The 24,583-nt window shown below is 46.8% G+C and overlaps 1 protein-coding gene across 3 annotated transcripts; it reads left to right on the forward strand.

Annotated features, from left to right (window-relative positions):
• Positions 1 to 2,786: 2,786 nt before the first annotated feature.
• Positions 2,787 to 22,954, forward strand: LOC135809664 (serine/arginine-rich splicing factor 4-like). 3 transcript variants are annotated; one of them, XM_065323068.1, is made up of 6 exons: positions 2,787 to 3,092; positions 4,780 to 4,922; positions 11,227 to 11,352; positions 19,716 to 20,400; positions 20,787 to 20,900; positions 22,253 to 22,954. In XM_065323068.1, exons 2-6 carry the CDS (start codon positions 4,819 to 4,821, stop codon positions 22,463 to 22,465), a joined length of 1,242 nt encoding a protein of 413 aa, XP_065179140.1. In that variant the 5' UTR covers positions 2,787 to 3,092; positions 4,780 to 4,818; the 3' UTR covers positions 22,466 to 22,954. The 3 variants fall into 3 exon arrangements, with proteins under 3 accessions (XP_065179140.1, XP_065179143.1, XP_065179141.1); XM_065323071.1 differs by lacking the exon at positions 2,787 to 3,092 and adding an exon at positions 7,071 to 7,374 and having other exon boundaries at positions 4,799 to 4,922; XM_065323069.1 differs by lacking the exons at positions 2,787 to 3,092; positions 4,780 to 4,922; positions 11,227 to 11,352 and adding an exon at positions 18,743 to 18,971.
• The last annotated feature ends 1,629 nt before the right edge of the window (positions 22,955 to 24,583 follow it).

The following is a 24,583-nucleotide window of genomic DNA, read 5'->3' on the forward strand; positions in this document are numbered from 1 at the left end:
ATGTGACTGAACACAATGCGTAGAGCTCTATTACTAAGACGGACTAGACGGTCATGAAGAGTTACTGACAAGCAATGAGCAAATGAGTTACTCCCATACTCGAGTACTGTCTGAATGGAACAAATGTAAAATGCACGCTTCGCAGTTACCGTCATGTGATCTCGGACCTTTCTGAACATGGCTAACTTACTTCCAACTTTCCGCTCTAGTTGCCTAACGTGCTCTCCGAAGGAGAGATGTTCGTCGAGTACAATGCCAAGGTATCGAATGTGTGCACTAGGGTTGATTGTGACCTCACCCAGCTGTAGAGCGACGCTAGGGTCAAGGGGCTTGCACTTTGACCTGAACACGACAAACTGCGTCTTGGAAGGATTCAGCAGTAAGCCTCTGGCCGCCAAGAACTCTTTCACTTTAGCAATGTCTTCTGTCAGCTCTTTGCACAACTGTTTAACGTTCTTGCCAGCTTTGTAGAGGGAGACATCGTCCGCGTACTGTCGAGCCTTGCAGTGCTGGGGTACAGAGGGGAGCTTTCTGACTGACAGATTGAAGAGAGAGGGCCCCAAGACGGAGCCTTGCGGAACCCCCCTGTTGCTGCTATATGCTAGGCCTTGTTGTGTCTTGGTGACTACACGTTGCTTCCTGTGGGCAAGGTAGCTACAGAACCACTGCAAGGCAGTACCACCGACACCGATCTCCAGAAGTTCACTCAGTAGAACTGCATGACTAACTGTGTCGAATGCCTTAGACATGTCTAGAAAGGCAGCTACGACATAATCACCTTTGTCCAAGGAGAGCATCCAGTCGTTGATCACGGGAGTGAGCAAGTCCTCGCAGGAGTGGCCTCTGCGGTAGGCAAATTGCTCAGCAGGTAGGGGTAACAGTGGTGGTGGTGCATTATAGATATAGTACATTAGTTGGTCGTGTACAATATGTTCCAGTAGCTTAGACATGTGGGACAGGAGTGATATTGGTCTATAGTTGGATGGGACTGACTTATCTCCACGCTTGTAGATAGGCCGCACATTTGCTAGTTTGTAGGTCGATGGAAAATCGCCAGACGTAAGAGACATAGTAAATAGTTTGGCCAAAGATGGGGCGATCTCATCATTGATGAGCTTGTAAGCCTGGGCGGGGATGTTATCAGGTCCTGTGGCTTTACGACTAACCCCTGCAGGCGCGTACGCAGGGGGGGGTTTCCCGTTGCCCGGAAACCCCCCAAATGTTCCAAACGAGCAACGTTTTTGGGCATTTTTTGGTAGGGTGCACGATCGATCTGGCAAGAATGCAAAACTTCAACAGACCGTAACTCAGTCAAATCTCGCTCAAATTCAGCGATCCAAAAATCCAGATCGAATAGAAAATTCTCAGCTGTCGGTTGGAACAATTTTCGACGCGCTGCGAGCTCTCTTGGGATAAATCATTCGTAAGTTGAGCCGCGATCTCGGGAATTTCAAAAGCGCGCAGTGCGATTTGAGCATCGAGAATTTGAGCCTTTCCGTCACGCTGACTTGCTCAAATTTGCAGTGGCTTCACTTCTGATATTAAGAGTACGTAGTCTACACAGCAAAAAAATCGAAACTCTGCTATCAAGAAAAACGAAATCGCGGGAGCAGGACGCGTTTGGGCCTTTGAGGCATTTTTCCCACCGTCGCTGCACTCTACCGCTATAGCATAGCGCTGGATATGTACATGACTGTACTGTGTCCTGGCTATCATGGTCAACCTCATTCTCTCCCGGGTAGTAGTAGTAGTACTAGTAGTAGTACTAGTAGTAGTAGTAGAATTTATTATTTTGATAGGGAAGGCCCTACAGACGTTGCCGTCTTGTTACAGGGAACCCTAAGTGCTCTTTACAGAGCGAAACAAAAACGGATAGATGCTCAACCTGACGACACGAGACAGGCAGAGAATTCCACCTATCAGCGCCAAGGAAAGAAATAGAGAACATGCCATATCTAGTGGTAGCAGCGGGCAAAGAAAGTGAAGAGAATGATTGCCCTCTAGTGCGCCTCTCGGTGCAAGTAGCAGCCGACTGGAGGGTGAACATTGAGGAAAGAAGAGGACTTGTAAGCTGATGAATACAGCGGAAAACAAAAATAAAAAGCCTCAAGTTGAGACGAGATTCGAGGGGTACCTTTCCACTTCCAGAAAGCCCAAGAGAATGAAGATTGAGTGAGTACAGTAGAACTGAAGTTATGATCCAAAGAACACGAAAAAATGCATAATTTTGAAAATTTCCTAGGGCTTTTTTAGAAAGGGTTAAAACTCATGCACGGTTTGGGATTCGGTTGGAAATCCCCCTATTATAGAGGTGACCCTGCGTAGATCTACGCGCCTGCCCTGGGGGGTTATCACTATCAGCAAGAGTACATAGGGGGGTTATGTACTCTTGCTATCAGTGGTTATACTCGCCTGCCCTGGGGGGTTATCACTATCAGTGGATAGTTATACTCTTGACCACGATACCTGAAACAGCGAGAATCTGCGCCTTAATGTGCGTTCCACCTTTGTGCCGCGCCTAAATGTCCCGAACGAGGAAGTCAGGGACCGTCGGTACGCGGTGGTGACAGCCGGGTACCGGGTGCGCTCGGCCGTGCACAAGCGCAGTAGCCAGTTCCTGGTTCAACAACACACACGAAAGGGCCGTGGGCTAGGTTAGCGTGAGCGCAGCGCATCAAGAGTTGTCATGTTTTACACAGTCGCACACATGCACACTGTCTGTGTGTACGAGAACGGCGTGGCACATGGCATATGGCCGTAGATCTACTGCATGCCGTAGCTCTGCCTCTGGGTGCGTTGTCCATCAAAGAAAGACGACACATCGAACACGTCTATTCTTGAATTTTTTTCTTTCAGATCATGTTCGTTGGTGGCTACTCTCGCTGGAAATAATTGTGACTGTGGCGTTACCAGAGTACTAGTTGATAAGCAATGCATAGAGCTTGAACAAAGCGGATTTCTGAAAGATATTCTCCGCTGCGTCCTGACTCCGGAGTCAAGCAGACGTCAACTTGTGTATCGTACTCGTTTCTGAGCAACTAAAAGAAACTGACGGATTTATAATTCACAGAACTAGAAGCAATCAAAAACTGGTAAGAATTTGGTCATCAAGATGTCTAAATAGCAAAGAATGATCCTCTAAACTATTGTTTCGATTATTTCGGAAACAACCCCTCTTTCTCGAGTCCATGGCTCTGGGCTTGTGTTTTCAGTGCAGTGCCAAGCTGAGACGTGTTTTCTTTTGCTATGAAGAAGTTTTTTCTTCATTTTCAACATGTATGTGGGTACCGGGTATATCCGGACACCGGATAATCAGATAATCAGGATGGTCTAAAAATAATAATGAGCAGTGATAAAAATAATACCGTACTGGCAATATATAATTATGGTCGCAGTGAGGCCATAAAGCGTTACATTGGCACATGTTTACCGCACGCAGGGCGTTACATGCAAAGTCGCACAGGAGCCGTTACACAGATTTCTATATTGCCGCAGTCCTTTTTTTGCTATTGCAGGACTTCCTGCTGCGTCCAGTTTTGAACTTTTCACCACGCGGTACACGTGCTTTCACAGTTTTCAGCCTTTTTTGCAATGAAAAGATCGCCGCACCCCGCCGGACGCGCGTTACGAACGCAACGAAAATTTGTCGCCCTAGCCTGGTCGCGCGTTACGCCGCACCCCCCTGCGTTACGCGGCAACATATATTGCCAGTACGGTAGTCATTGGTTTGAGGGAAAGATGTAATACCGATGTCATAATGTATTGGGCATGCAGTCTGCCTATGCTTCAGTCTTACTTTTGCAATGGCCGCCTGTAAACTACCCACAGGCACAAGGCTATTGATCATAAAAGATCACAAGGAAAACAAAGTCAGAAAGGGTACTGTGAAACGGGAAAGTCTAACGAGTCACAAAGTCTAACATTTTAACGACCACTTTTTTTCGTTATTTGAAGAAACGTTATCGCGAACCCGGTTTTAGATGTCTGTGTAAAGATACGCATACAGATGGGTGGCCAGATAGCCATCGTTAAACTGTTGTGCTTGTTATCATGCCAAACTTACAAAAAACGTTTATCTTTTTGGTCGTTAAACTTTCCAGTTTTACAGTACTGCCGAAGTAGCCAAAGTCATACACCTTTGATATGTGGCAATTTAGGTGCTGGATCAAGAGTACAGTGATCATATTCAGGGGTCACCGTCCCCAGTTAGTAAGCATTGTTTGGAGTTGATTGGATGTGGTTCCAAGTTGGAGTGCTGGCTATCGGGCTTTTCAATGGTGTGCGAGTAGACGCACATTTTTGAAATTGCCGGGGTGGCCTTCTAACCCACTAACCTTGTAGTATTGAATGCTGCAAGTAGGACTCGCCCATCCGCCCCTCCCCTCCTGGACATACTAGAAGGGTTGCGGAGCTAGGGGCACTCTGCATCTGGTGGGAGTTTACAGTAACTGTGGATCGCAGCACGGCTGGAAAAAATCCTTCCGCTTCCTGTTTCCCCCTGTTTCTAAATCATGGTCTTAGACCATCCCATTGCATGCCATCCATTGTTGAGCAAAATCAGGAATGTGTGCGAATATTATTTTAACAATTTTTTTACTACATGTGGCACCTGCTGGGTGGATCGCAGTCGTTTGTTACAAAAGTGTGACATTTGTATAATTATGTGTATGTATGCGTGTACGGTTGTGTGAATGTGTGTTTGCGCGTGCTCACACGCATGCGCGTGTGTGTGCGTGTGTGCATTGCTGTATAATGTATTTCTTTTTCCTGGCTCTTTAGGAGAAAATTGAGTGATTTTCAACAGCAAGGCAATTGAGGATGAGTCGCCGCTCAAATGATGCCTCGCCCGAACCTGCGCCCTATCTTGGGATATTCCTGGTGGCAACTGGTAGTGACGCGGATTGTCGTCCAGAACAGATTCGGTGAGTACTCCGATTAGTAGGATTGTTCTCTGCCTACAGGTCGTGAACGGGGAAGGGGTGCGTGAATGGCCTTCACCATGTGCAGAACAGACGTTGACAGTGACTCCTGGCCAAGTCTGCCTCTCAGGGTTTTGTTTCATTGTTTTTGTATTTGCCCCACTCACACGTATTTAATGCTAGTTATTCCCAGATGGGCTTGAACACGGATGAACCGGTTATGCGGACAGTTCGAGTACTCAATTTTTTCTTTCTTTTTAGAGATAACCATACTCTGAGTAAGCAGAGTTCCAAAGTCTAGCATGTGCTTTTGGGTTTGACCAAGAGTACGTTGCTCCCAGGAGTTCTCAGTAGCCCGAATTGGTGAGCAGACTACCCTTCAAGTGTTTTGAGCGGAGTATTCGTATGAGAGGCAGAAAATAAATCTTGACAAGGAAAGCAGTGAAAGTGCACCTTCAGCAAGTGAAAAGAATGCCTCAAATTGAAACGGATGCTTTTGAAGAATTCTTCCTGAGCGAGTGCATGGAAGCGTCCAAATACAGTCGACTCATTTTATAACGAACTTGCATGTAGCAAATGTCGTGGTATAGCGGATCATTGTCCATGTCCTAGTTTGAACCCCTACGGAATTGACCCTTTGTTGCGAACTGGTTTCGTTTGTATCGAACCCTATACTGTAGGGAGCATAGACCAAGTGCACTCATGCAGTCATGGGCCGAACGCCAGCCATCAAGTGTTGCTTTTATGGTTTGAGTGCACGTCTGTTACAGTCAGACCTCGCTTATCCGGTCCTCTTTTATCCGGATCCCTCGCCATCCGGAAGAAAATCGTTGGTTACCGATTTACAGCATATGTTATGCATACAAACAGTATGTGTATTCAATTATCCGGTTCCCTCGCCTATCCGGATGTTTTTGTGGAAAACGGATGTGTGCGGCTATGCGAGGTCTGACTGTATAAAGAGCTTTGACCATCAGGAGCTAATTCTCCTGCACACTCGTGTTCGTTATATCAGGAGGTGACTGTAGAAGGAAAAAACTTCAATGTGCTGGTACACATGATCACACTGCAGTAATAAATTATTGTCGGGCGGTGCCTGCTCACATTTATGGAGCAAGGCAACTCTCATCAGCGAAAGCATGCACTCAAACTTAAAGCGAATTACTCACTGCTGCAGCATAATCAGACTATGATTACACATGTGGGCATACTGGGTACGCGATTCATCAGCACAGTTTCAAGTCCCAGAAAAGCAACCGTATGTATTCCGCTTTTGAGAACAGGCACTTCAGTGCACAAATGATGGCCACCTCCAACTGCTCCGGCCCTTGCGCCATGTAGAACAGCAGGCTTTCGATTGCCTCACAGTGAACATGAAACACCCACGCGAGCACACTTGCACACACACACACATATTTTCTGTGGAAGATCCAGTATCCCGTTCATGCTGCTTATGCAATATGAAGCCTGCTGCCATCGTCTTGGCAAGTTGGTCATGAATAGTATCAAAAGCATGGCAGTTCGCTGAAAAATGTCACAAGTTGCTGTGTAGTGGCTGCCCTTGACGTCACTGATTCACATGGTGGAGGAGATTGGTCCAATTTCGTATGTAGTCATTATGCTACTGAGTCGAATGGTCTTGGTCCTATGATGCTGCGATACACGCTGCCCAGTCGAATTGACTCTGAAAATGGCCATTTTGTATTCAAACAGATGTGTGGATCTCGGGCCTTGTCTTTAATAGTGACTTCATCACTGGAATTCAACGCACTGTACTTGCAAGTTCCATTGGGAATATCTGACAAACAATGTATCACAGCTTCATCGGTCCAAGACCATTTTCGACTCGGTGCCCTAAACACTACAGGCCATTAGGCTTTCACTTTTGGAAGAAGTGCTCCTTTGAGCGGCCTCTGCAGAAAGATGGTGATTCTATGTCGAGCTGCAGCCTAGGCTGGTTGACAGCCTTGTTGACAGGTCGCCTGGTCACCAAACTGAAAACAGACACCTCGAGCCGGAATCCAGTACTCGAGTTTTTGTAACCTGCCTGTAAGGGAAAGGCTGTGAGAGATTCTACTGCTACTACTACTACTGCTGTGTGTGCGTTATTGTAATTGAGCATGACTGCACCTATGTTGCATACTCTGACAGAGAGATAAATGTGCAGTACACTCTTGAACGCAGGTCATGTGTACGGAACGAAACACTAGACCTCTCGCCGCCGCCGTCCCATTAGCCACTGAGCCCGGCTGAAATAGCAGCCCATCTCAATGACGACGATAATAATGATGCTAACACCGAGATCATTCTCTCCGGCTGTATGGATGGTAGTCAATCAACTGAACACCCGTGCCCTGCTGCGAACACAAGCCCGTGTGTCGTAGTGTGCCACGGCTCCACCGTGCTGGAGTAGAAATCTATGTTTGCAACATGTTTTGAGTATATCTCGTAACTCGTAAGTATAAGTGCTGGCTAAGTTTGTAGTGTTTTCTCTCATTGTGTAGGGTCTTGTTTTACAATTGCCTGTCAAACACAGTGCGCTTGTACCTGTTTAGCAAGAAAAGCCCCGATTTGTCTGTTTGGAACAAGTCGCCCAGAAACTTGAAATGTTGGGTCTCTGCATGCTTTAAAAGGGTGGGAGGGGAGGGGGGGTCACAGTAGTGCAACTGGCCTGGGATGCAGGCGCACAGAGGACAGAATGTGTATTGCCTTTCGTGTTCTTATGGGTGAACTCAGAGTAACAACCGGAAACTAAGGGAGAATCACCAATGGCGAAACTGAATGGACTAGAAGACTCACGGGACTCCCGACTATGATGCGTACATGGTCCTTTTCCACATGCATACGGCAAAACAGGGAATGCAAATTGAACATAGTACAAACGAAACTGGGTTCACCACTGGCACGTGGCCGTGGACGCTGTACGCCTGCGGTTCATGTGTGCCAAAAACCCGCGTTCAGGCTTTCACACAAAAAAAAACAGCAAATCGAGTCGTATTTACGGCGTACGACGCCTTCGGGTACTGTACTAATTGTTTGGCCTTGCCAGTCAAAGCACCTGATACGCGCAGAAAAATACGACATGTTGGAATTTCCATTTTGGCGCGTTTCTATGCGCATGCTGCCCCAAAATGCCAGCAAAATACGCACGAACGCATGGTTTCACGCCTACACACGCCAGTTGTGAACACAGCTTAACACTTGTTTCACCAAAGCACCTCTTGTTTGCATCTGGCAACATGGCTTGAAGTTGATTAATGCTCAATGATAGTTCAGTTGACCAACTGTATGGAGTAGTTGTGTCAATTCGATACAGAAAATAACCGCTGGGCTCTGTTCATTCTCTTAGCAGTGGACATTGGTTACCAACTTACCAACGACACTTGGTGCCTTCTCACAGACCAGTATTAACGTTAGAACAAAGGAGTCTGTCGTCTCATATTCGGTGCCCTTGCGATAAGCTCTCTTCGGACTGAAGAAGAAGAAGAAGAAGGGAAATGCTCACCATCAAATGGTGGATAAAAACCGTTTCGACTGCTTTTTAGACAGTAACGGGTAAAGAAAAAAGGAAAAAGAAACTCATATAATGCAATTCGAAGAGATAGGCCCCCAGTACAGTTGGGGTGTGGTTGTGTCCGTATGGTATGGTGTGTCATGTACAGGTAGTTGCGTTGTGATGTATGGTAATTTGTAGGGCGAATGTCGAGTAGGCTATGAAAATAACGATTCGACAAGAACAAGTGACTACGAGAGGTTGGCAAGGTTGGCGATCGTCCACCCCCGGCCCTTTAGAGGCCGGAATGGCGAGTTCAAATCTTGATTTTAAGGACGTCCAACTAAGAAGAAGAAGAAGAAGAAGAAGAAGAAGAAGAAGAAGAAGAAGAAGAAGAAGAAGAAGAAGAAGACTTTTGCATACTGTAAGACCAGTAATGTTAAGTAAAAAAGTAAAGTTTGCACGTCCGCGTTACCACCGGCTATACAATTGCGTTGAGAAACACAACCAGCTTAGGAAGTTTCGCATGTGCCAGGCCACCACCATGCCTGTGCTACCAGGGTGGCAGATGCAGCGCCTAACGGCGAGGGTGAGGTGGTAAGTCTCACAACCAATGCCCAACAAGGGGGCTAACCTCGTTAGCTACATCCATGTTACCCTCACTCCGAGTAGTGAGTACCCAGTTGACCGTGGGTGTCGGCGCAGTTCACTGCATGTAAAGTGGTTCACGCATGCATCACCGCATTTGCTAGCACAGTACACGCTCCCTGCTCCCAGCGCGGGTCTCGAACTCGGGACCTTGTGATTCGCAGGCAAGCCCACAATCACTCGGCCAAAGCGCTGGTACTAAGACCAGTAATGTTAACGAACTCGTTAGAATTAAATGTTTGTTTAAGGGGCCATCCGTAAATATCGAACTTTTTTCACCAAACGAATTATTTTAGTTTAGACCCAACCCCTCCCTCCCTCCCCCTCAGAACGTAAAAATTGTTGACATATACTATACATGCATATACAACAAAAGTCGCAAGTGTGTCACTGCTCCTATGGCCATGTACATGTATCGAACTTTTCTGAAACGAAATTGGTCAACCCCCTCCCACCCCATAACGAAATTATTTCGTTTCGTGAAAAAAGTTCGATAATTATGGACAACCCCTTAACAAGACCAGTAATGTTAACGTCTTAACGAACATTTAATTCTAACGAGTTCCCTTTTTTTTTTAATTCGTTAACATTTGAAGTCGTTATATATCAAACGATACAGTCATTTACCGGTTTTGAGACAGCCTTAGTTAGAATTTCACCTCGCTAACCCACAAAAATCCGGAGATCGCTAACTTTAATTGGCGTTTAAAAAAATATCTGGTCTTACAGTATGCTACTAATGTACTTGACGTTCGCTCACAGTTGGCAGTACGCGGAGGGACTGGCTGCGAGAAGCCAGATTGTCCCGAGCATTGTGATTGATCCATCCAGGCACATACGCTGCTTGCCCAAGTCAGCTCACGGGTCACCCTGCACCACAGGGGCGTCGGAAGGTATTCAACATTGTTGCGGCCATGAAGAGGTGGGGGTCCAGGGCCCTAGCCCGGAATTTGTTTGAAAAATTGGGTCCGAATAGCCCATATTTTATTACAAGTACTTCAAAAATCGATGAAATTATTGGTGCGGCTTTGGCTGCTCCTGTGCCACTGGTTCCGACGGCCCTGCACCATAACAAATGTGCTTATCTTGTTTACACAACACGAAATTGTGCCGGAGCGGGAGGGGTAGTGGAGGCTCTGTTTTGCTTTCCGAGAAGGTGGACAATTCTGCAAACAAGCTAATGAAATGGTTGATGCCATGTCGCCGGAGGTTGAAAGGTGGCATGGGCTGCTGTCGCCGCTTTCTCCATCTGAGATGGCACTGCACCGTCTGGCTATTCTCTTGAAAATGTTTGCACCATTTAAAAATAATCCCGCTTAGAGCGTGCAATCTTTTCCTCCGCTTTGAGCGAGGAGAAGGACCAATATCATCAAAAGGTTCCTGTTTGAATCAATACCATTCCAATACTTCTGCTTGAGTACGTGAGTGAGGATATTTTCAGCGTTTTTTAGAATGCCCCTTGTCAGATCAATGCTTTGCTTTACTGCACGGTGTATCTGATTGTATGCATTACAGCTATACAAGACGGGACCATTCCGTCCATAGCTCTGCGGGTGCATGAATGCTCTGTCCTTATTTGCGTATCCATGTTCAGGGCAATCTCACAGCCGAGATTGGTACAGCGCATGGGCACGAAAGAAAACAATGGCATTTTCTGTACTTCTCTTGTTATTTACCTTCAACTTTCTCCAAGATGACATTCTACTGCCATTCCGGAGCAGTGGGTACACTATAGATAGGAGTGCAAAAGTGGGGCTTCTGCTTTTCTTGCGGCATTACTCTCTACCCCAAAGCATGAAGGCTTGAGCAATTGTTCCACGTCTCACCGCTTGTGATAGCAGTACGAGAAAATCACCACCAGACGAGAAAGGGTACTGGTTGCTCTGCCTAGTCTTACGATAGCAGTGCGGGAAACTCATCCCGAGTTGCGGTGGCAGTGGGATTGACACACCACATCCAAGTATGGTTCACGGACCAATGAAGCTGGGCCTGGCAGTGGTCTTCTTGTGTGTGTGTGCGCGCGTGCGCGTGCGTGCGTGCATGTCCGTCTTCTGTGTGTCAAGGCAAGCTGCTTCGGGTTGTCTGTCACGCCTTCACGCTTGAGGACCTTTGCGATACTTTCTATTTGTGCTGCTTTATTTTGTTTGTCTTTTGTTGGACTTGTAGAGCCTTTCTTCAGAAGCATGTTGGTCCGGTACGAATTGTTACCAGCTCTCGATCTTACACTAATGACAAAACATTCCTGACCATGGAGTTTGCATCACAGAATATGGTACGCGACGCCATTGAAAAGTAAGTGCACTGTATGTGTTTGTGTGTGAGTGTGTTGCTACTGTATATGCATGCCTGTGGTAATCACGCTCGCCCTGTGACACAAATGCCGCGCTATGCCAGCAGCTGAAATCAGATATGCCGACTGCGGCGGTTGCACTTGCTGTGTAGTAACTAAGGGCGCGTTCGAATTGTCACTCGTTGTCTTTTTGAGGAGTTTCGTTTTTCTGAAGAGGTGGCCTTGTTGGCCTCTTCAGAAAAACGAAACTCGTCGAAACTCCACAACCTCATCTGATGGGAGAGGTGGATTAGTTCCGAAGAGTTTGGAATAGCTACGTCGAGATGGTCGATCTGATCAGACATCATTATCGCCATGACAATTCCACTGAAAAACTCTAAAATGATAGAAACCGTTCTATTGGGACACTTCAACCAATCTCTTTTAAAAATTTGTTCGAAAAATGAAGACAATTCGAACACCCCCTGAGTGACATTGTAACCGCAGAGCAGCAGATTAGCGCTGATCACGGTGACCAGAGTTTAATCGTCTTTGACCGACCCCAGGTTTTTATAGGTCGCTATTGTTTCAGGAATTTATTTCTTCACAACGCAATTCCTGAAGCAGCGGTGGCTCATAACGACGTCTAATTGTAGTCCTGACTAAAGTGCAAGTATTACTTGCAAGTACATGTATGTCGCTCCAGTTCTAGAACTACATGTATTTGGAGAAAATATCTTCAAAGCGTTCTTGCGTGCAACAATCGAGCGCTCCAAATTTGGAAGCAGAGTTATGCCTACTGACACCAAAAATATATCTCAATCTTGATGCAGCATAAGATAGCAGACAATATCTTTCACTCCGCAAGTCCGTCTACGTTTTCCAACTGCCTCTAGTGGTAGGCATTGTTTTTAGAAGAATTTTATGTACAAGACCTTTCCAGCGTTGCAACAGTTTCGACATTCTTATTTGAAATTTCAAACAAAATGAGGAGGGATATGTCGAGCACAGCAGTGCACTGTCTTGTTGTCCAAATTATTCCGAGCTATGCAAAGACCAGACAGCGACTACAAGCAAGCCCAAAAAGGCTGTAGCTACTGTGCTTTGCCAATACACGACCATCACCAAATTAGCTTGCGCCTGCATTAAAAATATAATTAAGAACCCACTGCGATTGTTTGTCCCCAGAAATACGTCTGAAAGTGCGTTGCTGGGACTAAAGCCGTGTTCCCGACTGGCGCGTTGACGCGGTACGCTTGCGGTTCATGCGTGCCCAAACGCACGCTCAGGCTTTCACAAAAAAACAGCAATTCGACTCGTATTTAGGATTGTCGGATCCGTGTGAACGGGCAAAAACGAAACAAACGTGACGGAAACGAGGCCCATCACACCGTTTCGACGACTGTTCACACATCCAAATTTATCTGGCAGAACATTTCCGTTTTCAAATTCTTCCACCTTGGCGAGCGTTTGGTTTTCTTCCATTTTGGTGTACAACTTTTCCGTTTTACTCCGCGCACCGTGTGAATGAACCATGCATCCGGAAGGATTTGGTTGTGTTTTCACCCCCAGCGTTGTCGTGTAAACGCAGCCTAAGTAAGAGTGTCCTGTCACCACTTTGACAACTCCATTCCAATATCACATAATGGTAACTGGTGCGGTCAAATTAGTACTTTTTCCTTGGCCAGTTTCAGTCAACATGACTCCCACATAAAGTTGCCTGACTGTAACTTGTCTGAAGTGTTAAATAAATCCTTTTGTGAATTGTTCCGATTCTCAGCATTTCCCCGATTTTCCAGGCAGTTACAATCACCTGATAAGTTCTCAGTGCTGCTGTGCAAAGTGGGAATTGTACTCTCAACCCGTAGTTGCTTTCTATGCTGGACACTGTCTTTTAGAACATCTGCAAATTGACAACAACCGGCTTTTCCGATTTCTCCCTAGATTCTATTGTTGAAAAAGAATGGTGCTCTGAATTTATAATATTCCCTGGTGTCTGCCTGTCACTGACAGAAAATACACAGAAGTGTGTTGTAAGTGATTTCTGGATGCCTGTTGCCTGTTCATGCTTTGGGTGGTAGCTGCAGGCAGCTGTGGACTTTTCCCGTAGCCGCCTACTGGCCATAACTGCATTGCAGCTCCAGATTCAAATTTGCTTCAGAGATGTTTTCGTCGTACTCATGTGAAGACTCCAATGCAGCCTCGTATCTAACTTAGCAGAGAAATGGTGGTAAATACACGCCTGCCTACCCGCACAGTACTCTCTAGGCAGCAAACTTCTGGCAGAGAGCGCTCCTTCATTCACCCCCATCCATTTGCGCATGTCGATACATAGCTGGTTGGTGCATCAGTTAGCGCCCGGTGCATAACAATTAGGCGATGACACAGCGACGACTTGGCTCAGATTGCGCCGTGCGTTCCGTCCCTACAGGACTCGTCAGGCAATGTTGGAAGTCTTTAGAATGGAGCTTGACATAGCCTCATATATAGCAGAGAAATAGCTTGGACTTTGCTCGGACTGTGACGTACGTTTTGTCACTCAAGGACTCCTCAGGCGATCATAGACGTCTTGAATGGAGCTTTGCATAGTAGAATGATATCAAGACTCCAATGCAGCCTCATATAATAATAATATAATAATTATAGCAGAGAAATGGTGGTTAAGGTGGCACTCTGCCTTCAGAGGGTCAAAAAATGAATTTTTGAAATAGGTGTCGATTATGGTCTCAAACGTTTGGCATAGGACCCAGCCGACAGCTGAGAAAATTTGAGCGAATTCCATGCACGCACTCCAGAGATATAGGCGCTCAAAGAGGTAGTGCACAACGAAACTCAATTGCAAATTCAAATATAAATTGCAGTATTTCATCAAAAACGTATAATATTCATAACTTCGTCCAGGTTTAGAGTACCGTTCTCAAATTTCACAGGATTTGTCCCATGGGGTTTCTGGTTAGTTTGGAGATATCTGCGCATGGCACGGACCACTCATGCAGCAGTACATCCATACGCGCATCTGACAAAATTCAAATCGAAATATTTCGTTCTGATTTGTTCGATGTTGAGGTTATTTGTGGTGTTGCGATGGGAAGGAAACAGTGTAGTGGCCGTCCTGGACGTCCAAAGAAACGGATATTTCATGGCAGGAAGCCCCGCGAGCCTGAGCCAGAGAAATGCCCTCATCCTGCGCCTGAGTTGGCAGCCGACAATCCCATAGAGAATGTATTCCCAGATTTATTTGAAAATTCGTCAGACAGTTCAAATTCCGAGTCAGACCATCACAGCACAGACGACAGCGAGTCCGCCTAAGAGAGCAGCGAATCTGAGCCAGGATCCGACACTGAGAGCCAGGATGATGAAGCAGCGACCACCGGATATCGGCTGATCGACTTGGAGTGTCTTCAGAGCCTGCTGCAAAAACTGGTGTCTCTTGTAATGCCTGTCATAGCAATGTCACCCTCAAGGAGACCAAGAGAGAAGGCCTGGCTTCCACTTTGAGTGTTGTCTGTGACAGATGTGACGCAGAGGAGACGGAGACCATGTCCAAAAAGTTCAATCGTGTTTTGGAGGTCAACAGAAGATTTGTTTTGGGCATGCGCTTGATTGGAAGGGGCCATCAAGCCATGGTGAAATTTAGTGCGGCCCTCAACATGCCTAAGCCCATGTCCCTGTCTTCCTACCATGGCCATACCACGTCTTTGGCTTTGTCTGCTGACACTGTGGCGGAGAGGAGCATGGACATCGCTGCTGCTGAGATTCGCAATCCCCCTGACGTCACTTGTGAGACAGCCGTGACATACGATGGCTCATGGATGCGCCGTGGACATGCTTCACTGTATGGATGCTTGCGTGGGGCGACACAGAACCGCAACGAGTGCTTCAATGGCTTGGTGTGGCAGATGTGCCCCAAGACCGGCTTCTGTTCTGCCAGGATCGTGCAAATGGCTATTGCCCTTGCTGCTGCATGGTTCAATGACGGCCCAGCGTCCATCTCAGCGTTGCTGACGGAAATGGGACTCCCCGTTGGCAGTTGCACGGCGTCAGCACTGGGTCAACTCCAGCTTGACAGACAGAAGCATGCAGCAAGGAAGAGGTCTGCAGAGGTCAAGAGGAGGAGGAAGAGGCGAAGAAGAGTTCGCAAAGGTATCCAGGAAGAGGAAGTAGCTCAAGAAGGTGTCTCATACGAAGCTGGTGGCGTCTAGGTATGTGCTGTGACACGGGATCTTGTTGCTGCGGACCCAATGTGAAGTCCCTTTTTTGACCATTTTTCCATGACTGTGCTGGCTCTTAACCAGGCTGTGGCCTCTCCTGTAGCTGGTACACCCATAAAAGTATATATTTTCTGTTTCTGCATGGTGTAGGCTAGACATTGAACCAAAGCTTACCTGCCTAGCAGGTGACATAACCAGTATTGGTGTTCTGAAATATTGACGAATGTTTACGAATGTTTACGCGAAATCAGTATTTTCGCTGTAACGAAGCTATCTGAGTAGGAGATTTGCATATTTTGCTAATCTTTGGTTCAATGTCTTCATTTATGTTTCTATTAGCCTGCCAAGTAGACATTTTGGTCATCTTATACATGAGTTTTTCAGCACTCTGGTGAAGAGTGAAGTATACGGGCATTTTTGAATTTTCAAGCTATGCTCAGAATTAACTGTCACTGTTCATGCCTAAGGGTGTGCACATGGACCAGATATCCATAGAGAACTTGTGTAGAAAATTTGAAGTAATTATCTCTACCCAATCCAAAATTACGGATGTCAACGTGCCGTACGCCCACGAAGGCAGAGTGCCACCTTAAGACTTGGAGAAATGGCGGTATATACACGTCCTTCGAAGACATCCAAGATTGCCTGATTAGTCCTGGAGGGATGAAACGTACGTCGCAATCCGAGTCAAGTCGTCGCTGTGTCATCGTCTATGCGCCAGGATGTGCCAGCCAGCTACCTTAAAAGCCTGTGTATACGCCCACTCTAAATTACGCCCACCCTCCGCGTGCAAGCCCAGTCAGGGGAGAACACTTTTGTTTCAAAATAGCGCCCATGCCCATGTATGCGCCCAGGCGTGCCCGCAATACCAGTACAATGCCGCAGCAATCAATACCCGTACAGGTACCGATACTCAAAACTTTCTGTTATGTTGATGGATGTGCTTCAGGACCGTTCTTCCTAACCAGAACACTGTTTCTAGTTCATTGAAGCGGGGACACTGTATTTATAGTGTGCATGCTCGGCTAAAAATTGATGCGGATACAGTTAATGAGCATGGGGAGAATTTCAACATTTTCATTCCAAGTAGTCAAGTATGCACCCATGCCCTTGTACACGCCCACTAAATCGAGGCTGCTATTCTATATACCTGGGGCCTGTACACGGGCCTTTACGGTACCAGTATGTGGATACCGCCAGCCGTGCAGCACCTATGCACCATGCACAAACAGATGGTGGTGGTGGTGGTGGTGGTGGTGGTGGTGGTGAAAGAAGGAGCGTTCTCTACTAGAATTTTTCAGCTTAGAAAGCGCTGTGTGGGAAAACGTGTATTGAAACCACTATTTCTCTGCTTCTTTTAGCGTAAAGCCACCTTTGTAGTTCCTTGGTTTTTTTAGCAGCATTGTTGTTTGGTAAACTAATGGCACTGAAGTGCTTAGAAGAAAGGCATTCGAGCTGACAAGCTAGTTCCCAAAACTCTGCAAAACACTGAACATCGTTTTCACATCAATTCTTTAGCAACGTTTCGCGATTTCCTGTTCCTTTGCCTAGCTTGCACATTGACCGGATGATGGCGAAATGCCGAAATGTTGCTAAAAAGATTGACAAAGTGTCTGAATTCCTTGCTGCAAATACAGTCAGACCTCGCTTATCCGGTCCTCGTTTATCCGGATCCCTCGCCATCCGGAAGAGAATCGCTGGTTACCGATGTGCAGCATATGTTATGCATACAACATAACCGGACCTCGCGATCCGCATACCGGTGCAAGATTTTGCGTACAAACTGGTTAAAATGTGTACAAAAAGCTTCGTCGTATCCGGTTGCACGTGGCTTGCAGAAGCTAGAATCAGGAAGTTGTACAAGCAAACGAGGTCCTTGACCTGCTGGGTGCATGCAGACAGCACTCAGCTGCATGCACTTGTCATTTTTCTCGCTTGTTTTACATACTGTGCACGCTAGTTGTACTGCATAGGACCCGTCTACATGTATGTATGACGCCACTGCTTTTGACATGCCGCATGCATATCCAGTATGTGTGTTCAGTTATCCGGTTCCCTCGCCTATCCGGATATTTTTGTGGAAAACAGATGTGTGCGGTTAAGCGAGGTCTGACTGTAGTGCTCAACACCTTAACAAGGGCAGAGTGCACTACACAAGGCAGAACAACAGAGACCAAAAAGCTTTCTCGTTACTCCGAGTTTCGTGTTCAAAACACTCCTCAGACGATAAAACATAATAATGCTATTCGCTAGTTTTATTTGATAAATATGGTGGTAAAGACACACCTGGCAATATGGCGGTAAACACACGCCTGCCCACACACGCTCTCTAGGCTGCAAAGTTCTGGCACAGAGCTCTCCTTCTCACCACCACCACCATCAGTTCGCGCCTGGCGCCTGGTCGATGCATGGTTGGCGGTAAGCAGGCTGGTACATCAAGTAGCGCATGGCACATAGAAGATGACACAGCCACGACATAGCTCGATTGCGACGTACGTTTCGTCCCCGCTGGACCCATCAGGCAATCTTCTTCTTGGATGTCTTCATACGGAGCTTGACTCAGGAGAATGAAGTTGAAGACACCACTGCAGCTGTACTTATGGTTGATAAAGACACACCTGGCAATATGGAGGTAAACACAGAGCAATATGTCGGATACTGCCAACCATGCATCGACGAGGCGCCAGGCGCGAACTGATGGTGGTGGTGGTCAGAAGGAGAGCTCTGTGCCAGAACTTTGCAGCTTAGAGAGCGTGTGTGGGCAGGCGTGTGTTTACCGCCATATTGCCAGGTGTGTCTTTACCACCATATTTATTATTTATCAGCCATAAGTACAGCTGCAGTGGTGTCTTCAACTTCATTCTCCCGCTAGTTATATAGTTAAAGGGGAACTGTCACCAAAAAAATTCTTTGTCTTATCTTGTAGTTCTTTGGCTCCTGATCACGATGGTGTTATCCGTTTTTCTCTGCGATGGCTGGAAGTGGGTGAAAACTTGAAAAGAAGGTGCCCAGAATTGTCCCGAAGTACCGAGTGACGTCACGCCGGACTTGACCTCCACGCGTACATTCGTCGTCAAAAACGAAGCATGGAAGTCCAGCCCGTGTGCTGGTCGATCGAGGTAGCTGTTCCAATGTACGGTGCACGTGTGCCTTTTGAACTTTAACACAGATGGGTACGTCGTGCCGAAGGAGAATGCCAAAGAGGCAGAGACCCACGTGCAGCTACACAGCCAAATCAAAGTAAAAAGCAGCTGAGCTTTCACCTTTTTGACTTCTTCCTAAGTAAGTTTTATTTTGTGAACACGGAAGTCGTTGTTGTTTTGAACTTTTCGTGTGAGGAACAACACGATGATGAGTGCGTATGCAGAAAACAGTACTCCTCCGGCCGGCGATAACACCACCAACCCGAGCCCCAAAGGAACGCGATGTAGGTACGTGAAGGCGATTCATCTGGCGATGTTGCTGAAGATGCAGATGACAAACTCTGACGTCTTTCATTTCAGAGCCGGGTGTGCAACACCGCCACCTTCGATACAACGACATAATTTTCAAGTACGAGGTATGTGTGTCACACTAACAGCAAACAAACATCCTTCGACTCCTTCGTAATCACAAATAAAACAAAGAGCTGGAGCTTCGTGGAGGAAGTACCAGTGCGACAAACTGCTGTCGACTTTTGTTTATTTTGTCCCTTTTTGGCGTTCTCATTGTGTACAACGTACACATCGAGTGTCCGAGTTCAGAAGGCAAGCGTGCACCGTACATCGAACAGTTGGCTCGATCGACCAGCACACGGGCTGGACTTCGTTTTTGACGATAAATGTACGCGTGGAGGTCAAGTCCGGCGTGACGTCACTCGGTACTTCGGGACAATTTTGGGCACCTTCTTTTCAAGTTTTCACCCACTTCCAGTCATCGCAGAGAAAAACGAATAACACCATCGTGATCAGGAGCCAAAGAACTACAAGATAAGACAAAGAAAATTTTTGGTGACAGTTCCCCTTTAAAAATTTGATGTGAAAACGATGCTCAGTGTTTTGCAAGTTATGGGAACGAGCTTGTCAGCTCGAATGCCTTTCTTCTAAACGGCAAGAAGCCTCACCCTTACTTCTGAACTGAAGTGCTTGATGCTCTTATTGACAGAGGTCGGGTTCTTGTCTCTTTCAACTCTGCAGCTATAACTACTCAAGGATCAATGGCTGCTTGATCAACATCAATCGCTTCCGCAGTAAGAACATGCAAGGGCGCAATGCATTTGGCGGGTTTCAGAAGGGCTTTACTGTGAAGCAGGACGGCTCGCGACAGGGCCGTGTCCATCAGAGTGTGCGGGGTCGAATGAATAGTAACTTGTCCAAGCAGGAGCGCGAGCGCATGATGGACGAAAAGATGCGCCAGATGTCACCCGCGTCGGCAGCACGCTACATCGAGTCTCGCCTGAATAGGCAGCGCGACCAAAGCGACTCTCGGTCTCGCTCCTCATCGTACTCGTCCCGTGGTAGTCGCCGACGGGGTCGTTCCGGCTCTCCCTCCTACTCTCATTCCCGCTCTCGGTCGCGATCCTACTCGCGCGACAGGTCCTACTCAAGGTCCAGAAGTCACAGCAGAAGTCCGCATCGCGCTGGCAGACACAGCAAATCACCCTCCTCCAGGACTCACAGCGTATCACGTTCGAAATCACGCTCTCCTCGGGCTCGATCACATTCGCATAGCCGAACACACTCACGCAGCCGCAGTGGCAGCCATCGGAGAAGCGGCAGCTATGATGAAGACAACTACCGGCATCGGCGGCGCCGCTCCAAGAAAGGCAGGAGAAGACATCGCTACTCAGACAAAAGCGACGATGAAGATGGTGATAAGAAGGTATGTCAACGTGTACAGTCGTGTAGTTTTGTGCCGACTATGTGTCGCCCGCGTGTCCTGTGCTTCACCTCCGTCTAAACAACTACATGTACCTTTTTCTAGGGCCTGCTAGACTGTCTCCTGTGCTGTTAGGATCAGAGGGATATGAGTCTTTGTGTGCCCGGTATTCTACTCTACTCTACAAGTATTTTCTGCTCTGCTCTGCTCTCTCTCTCTCTCTCTCTCTCTCTCTCTCTCTCTCTCTCTCTCTCTCTCTCTCTCTCCTCCCTCCTCTACTCCCCTCCCGCTCCTTTCCCATTGTCTCTCTCTTGTTGACATCGTGACCGCACCAGAAAATAAATTGTGAAACTGTTTTGCCGCTGTTGCTCACCGCTTTTGTGTTGCAGAGTGGTGGCATTGAGAGCATATCTGTGGGCGATGTCATGCTGTCCGTTCCTCTTGACACTTTGACCGAGGATGAGCAGAAAAAGGTCCAGGAAAAGCGAGAGGAGATGTCAACGGTATGAATGTGTGTGTGTGTGTGTGTGTGTGTGTGTGTGTGTGTGTGTGTGTGTGCGTGTGTGTGCGTGTATGTGTGTATTGGGTTCTTGATGGTATACCGGTATGTGTGTATTGGGTTCTTGTCATGATCATGTTGCAGCTCACAGGATTGCATTTCACGTTCACATTTGTCCAGCTGTGCATACCTTTAGCACAAGACTGCTCTATGCTGCTCTAACAAAACAGAAGACCAATACAACACTTTGTGGGAGGCATGCTTATTGTAAATATCTTGTGTATAGGGCTAAGGGGCCGGTCACATTGAGGGAACCATCCTCAGATTATAAACCGGGAATAATCTTTTCTGCTTTTCATCACGGTCACACTGGATACGCACAATGAAAATAATCTCACCTACACGAGCTACATTTTTTGTCACCATCCGCTTCTGGCAGTCTATCAACTCCGCTCCTGGGCCAGAGCTGCATCAGCAAAGCCTCTAGAGTATCGCTCCACTTCAGAACGCAATAAAAAAAGGAAACTCTAAGAAATCCAGTGGAAGCCGCGGATGATTATAATCTTCGGCGGAAAAGCGGGGCCTCGAGCTGATTTTCATCGAGTGGATTAAATCTCTCAAATCTCCCGCCCAGCGGCAAATGTCCATGGTAACCACGGATTTTTTTTCAAAATTTCCCTCAGTGTGACCGGCCCCTAAGGGCCTGTCTCCATAGTAACTTGCCGCCAGAGCGGCAAAAGCGAGAGTTGACGCTCCAAAAAAAAGCAAGAACGGACCACGCTTTTCCGCTCCAAACAGGAGTTTGACGCTGATATCCACTGATTTTTTCATCTCGATATCGAGGAGCTAATTGGCCACGGACAACAACAAAACTCACAAGGATGGTTGCAAGGATTGCACTGAAGGTGTTGGCGACCCCCAAGGTGAAGGAATTTGACGTCGTTCGTGGAGATTACCACTTGACGCTCGAAATGAAGTTTGAATTTTCATTCTCCCCACATGTGTAGTGTGATCGCGATTCAAATTCTGGACGCTTTTCTTTTTTCGTCAGGCAACCAAAATTTGCCGCAGTCTGACCAGGACCGTCACCAGGCCCTAAAAGGATGATGGCATATACTGTAATTTCACAAATTTTCGGTGTACTTTTATTCTCGGTACTTTTGGTGCGTCTGTTTCATACTTAAAATTTCTATACACCGAACAAACACCTAAAATTTGTAGTAGCGAGTAGCTGACAACTCGTGTTTCCCCATTGTGCCGTGTGTGTATGTGTGCATGTGTGTGTGTGTGTGCATGCGCGTGCGCGCGCTCGCATGTGTGTGCGTGTGTGTGTGTGCATGTGTGATTTATCAACAGGAGTTTCGTCAAGATTGCGACACTGTTATCCAGGTGGCAAGACTCTTCTCTAACTACAGTCGTCATGAGCGTGACCTGGAGAAGATGCTTCGTCGTTCATTGGCTGCAATTGGCCAGCGGTACGTCAGTGACTTTGAAGGCTGGTTGAAAGAAACCATCCCGCATTCTGTCGAAACTACCAACCAAACCGACACTGCAATTGAAGCAACGTAAGCCTGCATCAAATGATGTGTTGCTAGGCTTAGTCTATCATTCCCCGTTGTCATCATCGACTTCTTCTCCTTCTCCTTCCCGGCTCTCTTCCTTCTTCTTTTTTAAAGTCCTGCTTAGCACAATGCCTTGCAGTAACCCACATATCAAACACATTGCCGATTTATCCTATTTATTATCTGAGACCCCCTTGAGACAAATACTTTTATTCACACAACAGGTGACATTATTTGTACATAGCCGAGAGCTGTACGGGGTCGCACACAGCTCTGTCATTTTACCATGTATATCAGTTTACAGGTCTAGTATTTCCCTTCAAAGTACTGGGTTCGTGCCACATCAGCTAAGCTAATAATTGCTCAGTTTTTTAGGTTTTGCACGACAGATGGAGTCTGGAGTCGCACGCTCAGTTCTTCATCACAGATGGAGTCGATTTTCATCTACATTGCAGTCTTGTGAATAGCAACAAAAGTCTGTATTGTGCTACTGTGATTATGAGTTTGTAGATCTACGAGGCGCACTGCCTGCATCGTGCCCTGTACTCGTGCACTCAAAACCCATGCAGGACCACTCTTGCTCACCAGTTCTTGGTTGATCTGTACAAGATTCTACAAGATTCTAGTGTGGTCCCTACAATGTTCTGCACACACACACACACACACACACACACACACACACACACACACACACACACACACACACACACACACACACACACCATGCAGTGCGAACGTCAGTTTCAAACCAGGGAGTAGTACGATACTTTTGTACTACTGCCTGTTTCAAATCACAAGTGTGGTTTTGATATTCGACACTGCTGAAATCGTATGATGAGGGCAGTGTGCCAGCCTCGGCACCTGGCAGTAGGAAAATGATCACAGGCTTGCATGGTTGGGTGGTGCCCTTTTTGTATTACAGTTACTATTAGTTCAGCAAGTTAGTAATTTGGTGAACGGATGCAACTGCATCACACTAATCTCTACTGTACATGCAGTTGCATGCCGCTTATCAGTCGTGCGGCTCGTCACTTATCCAACAGTCCACTGATAGATACACTGTATATTTACATTTATTTACATATCTCCTTCACGTGGATGCGAACTGTGACCATCATGAAGATGCTTTTATGTAATGTTACATAGAAGCCAGTCTCTAAGACATGAGCATACTAACTGTTTCAAGGTAATACCAAGAGTCCATAAACAAGAGTGTGCAACGCGCGATAGGGTCTTGTAACGACTCGTTTTCAACATTACGTCATTTTCATGTACATTTTCATGTAGCGAATGTCGTGGCCTGCACGCGCAGCTACATGAAAATGACGTAATGTTGAAAACGAGTCGTGACAGACATCTATGTGGCGTTGCACACTCTTGTTTATGGACTCTTGGTAATACCAAAAACAGATTATCCAAAAATTAATACAAGTAGACTCGCGCTACAATCCAATTTTGCTGTGTGTCAACCATGCAGGGAGTTGTATAGACATACAACTCCCTGGTGTCAAGGTACCGGAAGTATCATACCTCATGCATACAATAATTACATGTGTGCAAAAAGACCGGCCTAATCTTCTACTTCAACACACATGTGCTATTTTAATAAAAGGTGGTCTCTCGCTACACACACATAAATGCCTGCTCATCCAGGCACGTTTGTGTACTCTTGCATGCATGGAGTTGCTTCTTCAACAGTCAGAAGTAGACTGCATGCACGACTGCATTGCTGGGATGTTGCGGGTGTCCATCCTTACATGTAGCATTCCGCGAGCCTATAGACCTTATTCGATAAACGTCACAATCACGTGAACCGGGGTCCCGGGAACCAGGGAGTGGCAAGAGATCTGCGCTCAGTGCACAGTGGACTCTGTGTGCGAACATAGGAGTAGATAAATACCGGTATTTTACTACTCTTTTGTACAAACTGGGCCTTTCTTGCCACTCGTTTCTCGTACGCGTGCCCTAGCTTATGACAAATCCCTGGAGGCGAGTCCAAAAATCACGTTATCGAATAAGGTCTATACCTGTAGCGTGGTAGTGCTGGCAAGAGTACATAACCCCCGGGTTATGTACTCTTGGTGCTGGGCATAGCTATCTTGCAAGTACATGTACGTCTATTGCT

Source organism: Sycon ciliatum, chromosome 2 (genome assembly GCF_964019385.1).
Source record: "Sycon ciliatum chromosome 2, ocSycCili1.1, whole genome shotgun sequence".
NCBI lineage: Eukaryota > Metazoa > Porifera > Calcarea > Leucosolenida > Sycettidae > Sycon > Sycon ciliatum.

Excerpts from the sequence above, each read along its gene's own strand:
- LOC135809664 (XM_065323068.1), top strand. The coding sequence starts at position 4,819 with ATGAGTCGCCGCTCAAATGATGCCTCGCCCGAACCTGCGCCCTATCTT. Across the intron at positions 11,353-19,715 it reads GTACGCGACGCCATTGAAAA|CTATAACTACTCAAGGATCA; the intron begins GTAAGTGCACTG and ends TCAACTCTGCAG. Across the intron at positions 20,401-20,786 it reads ATGAAGATGGTGATAAGAAG|AGTGGTGGCATTGAGAGCAT; the intron begins GTATGTCAACGT and ends TTTGTGTTGCAG.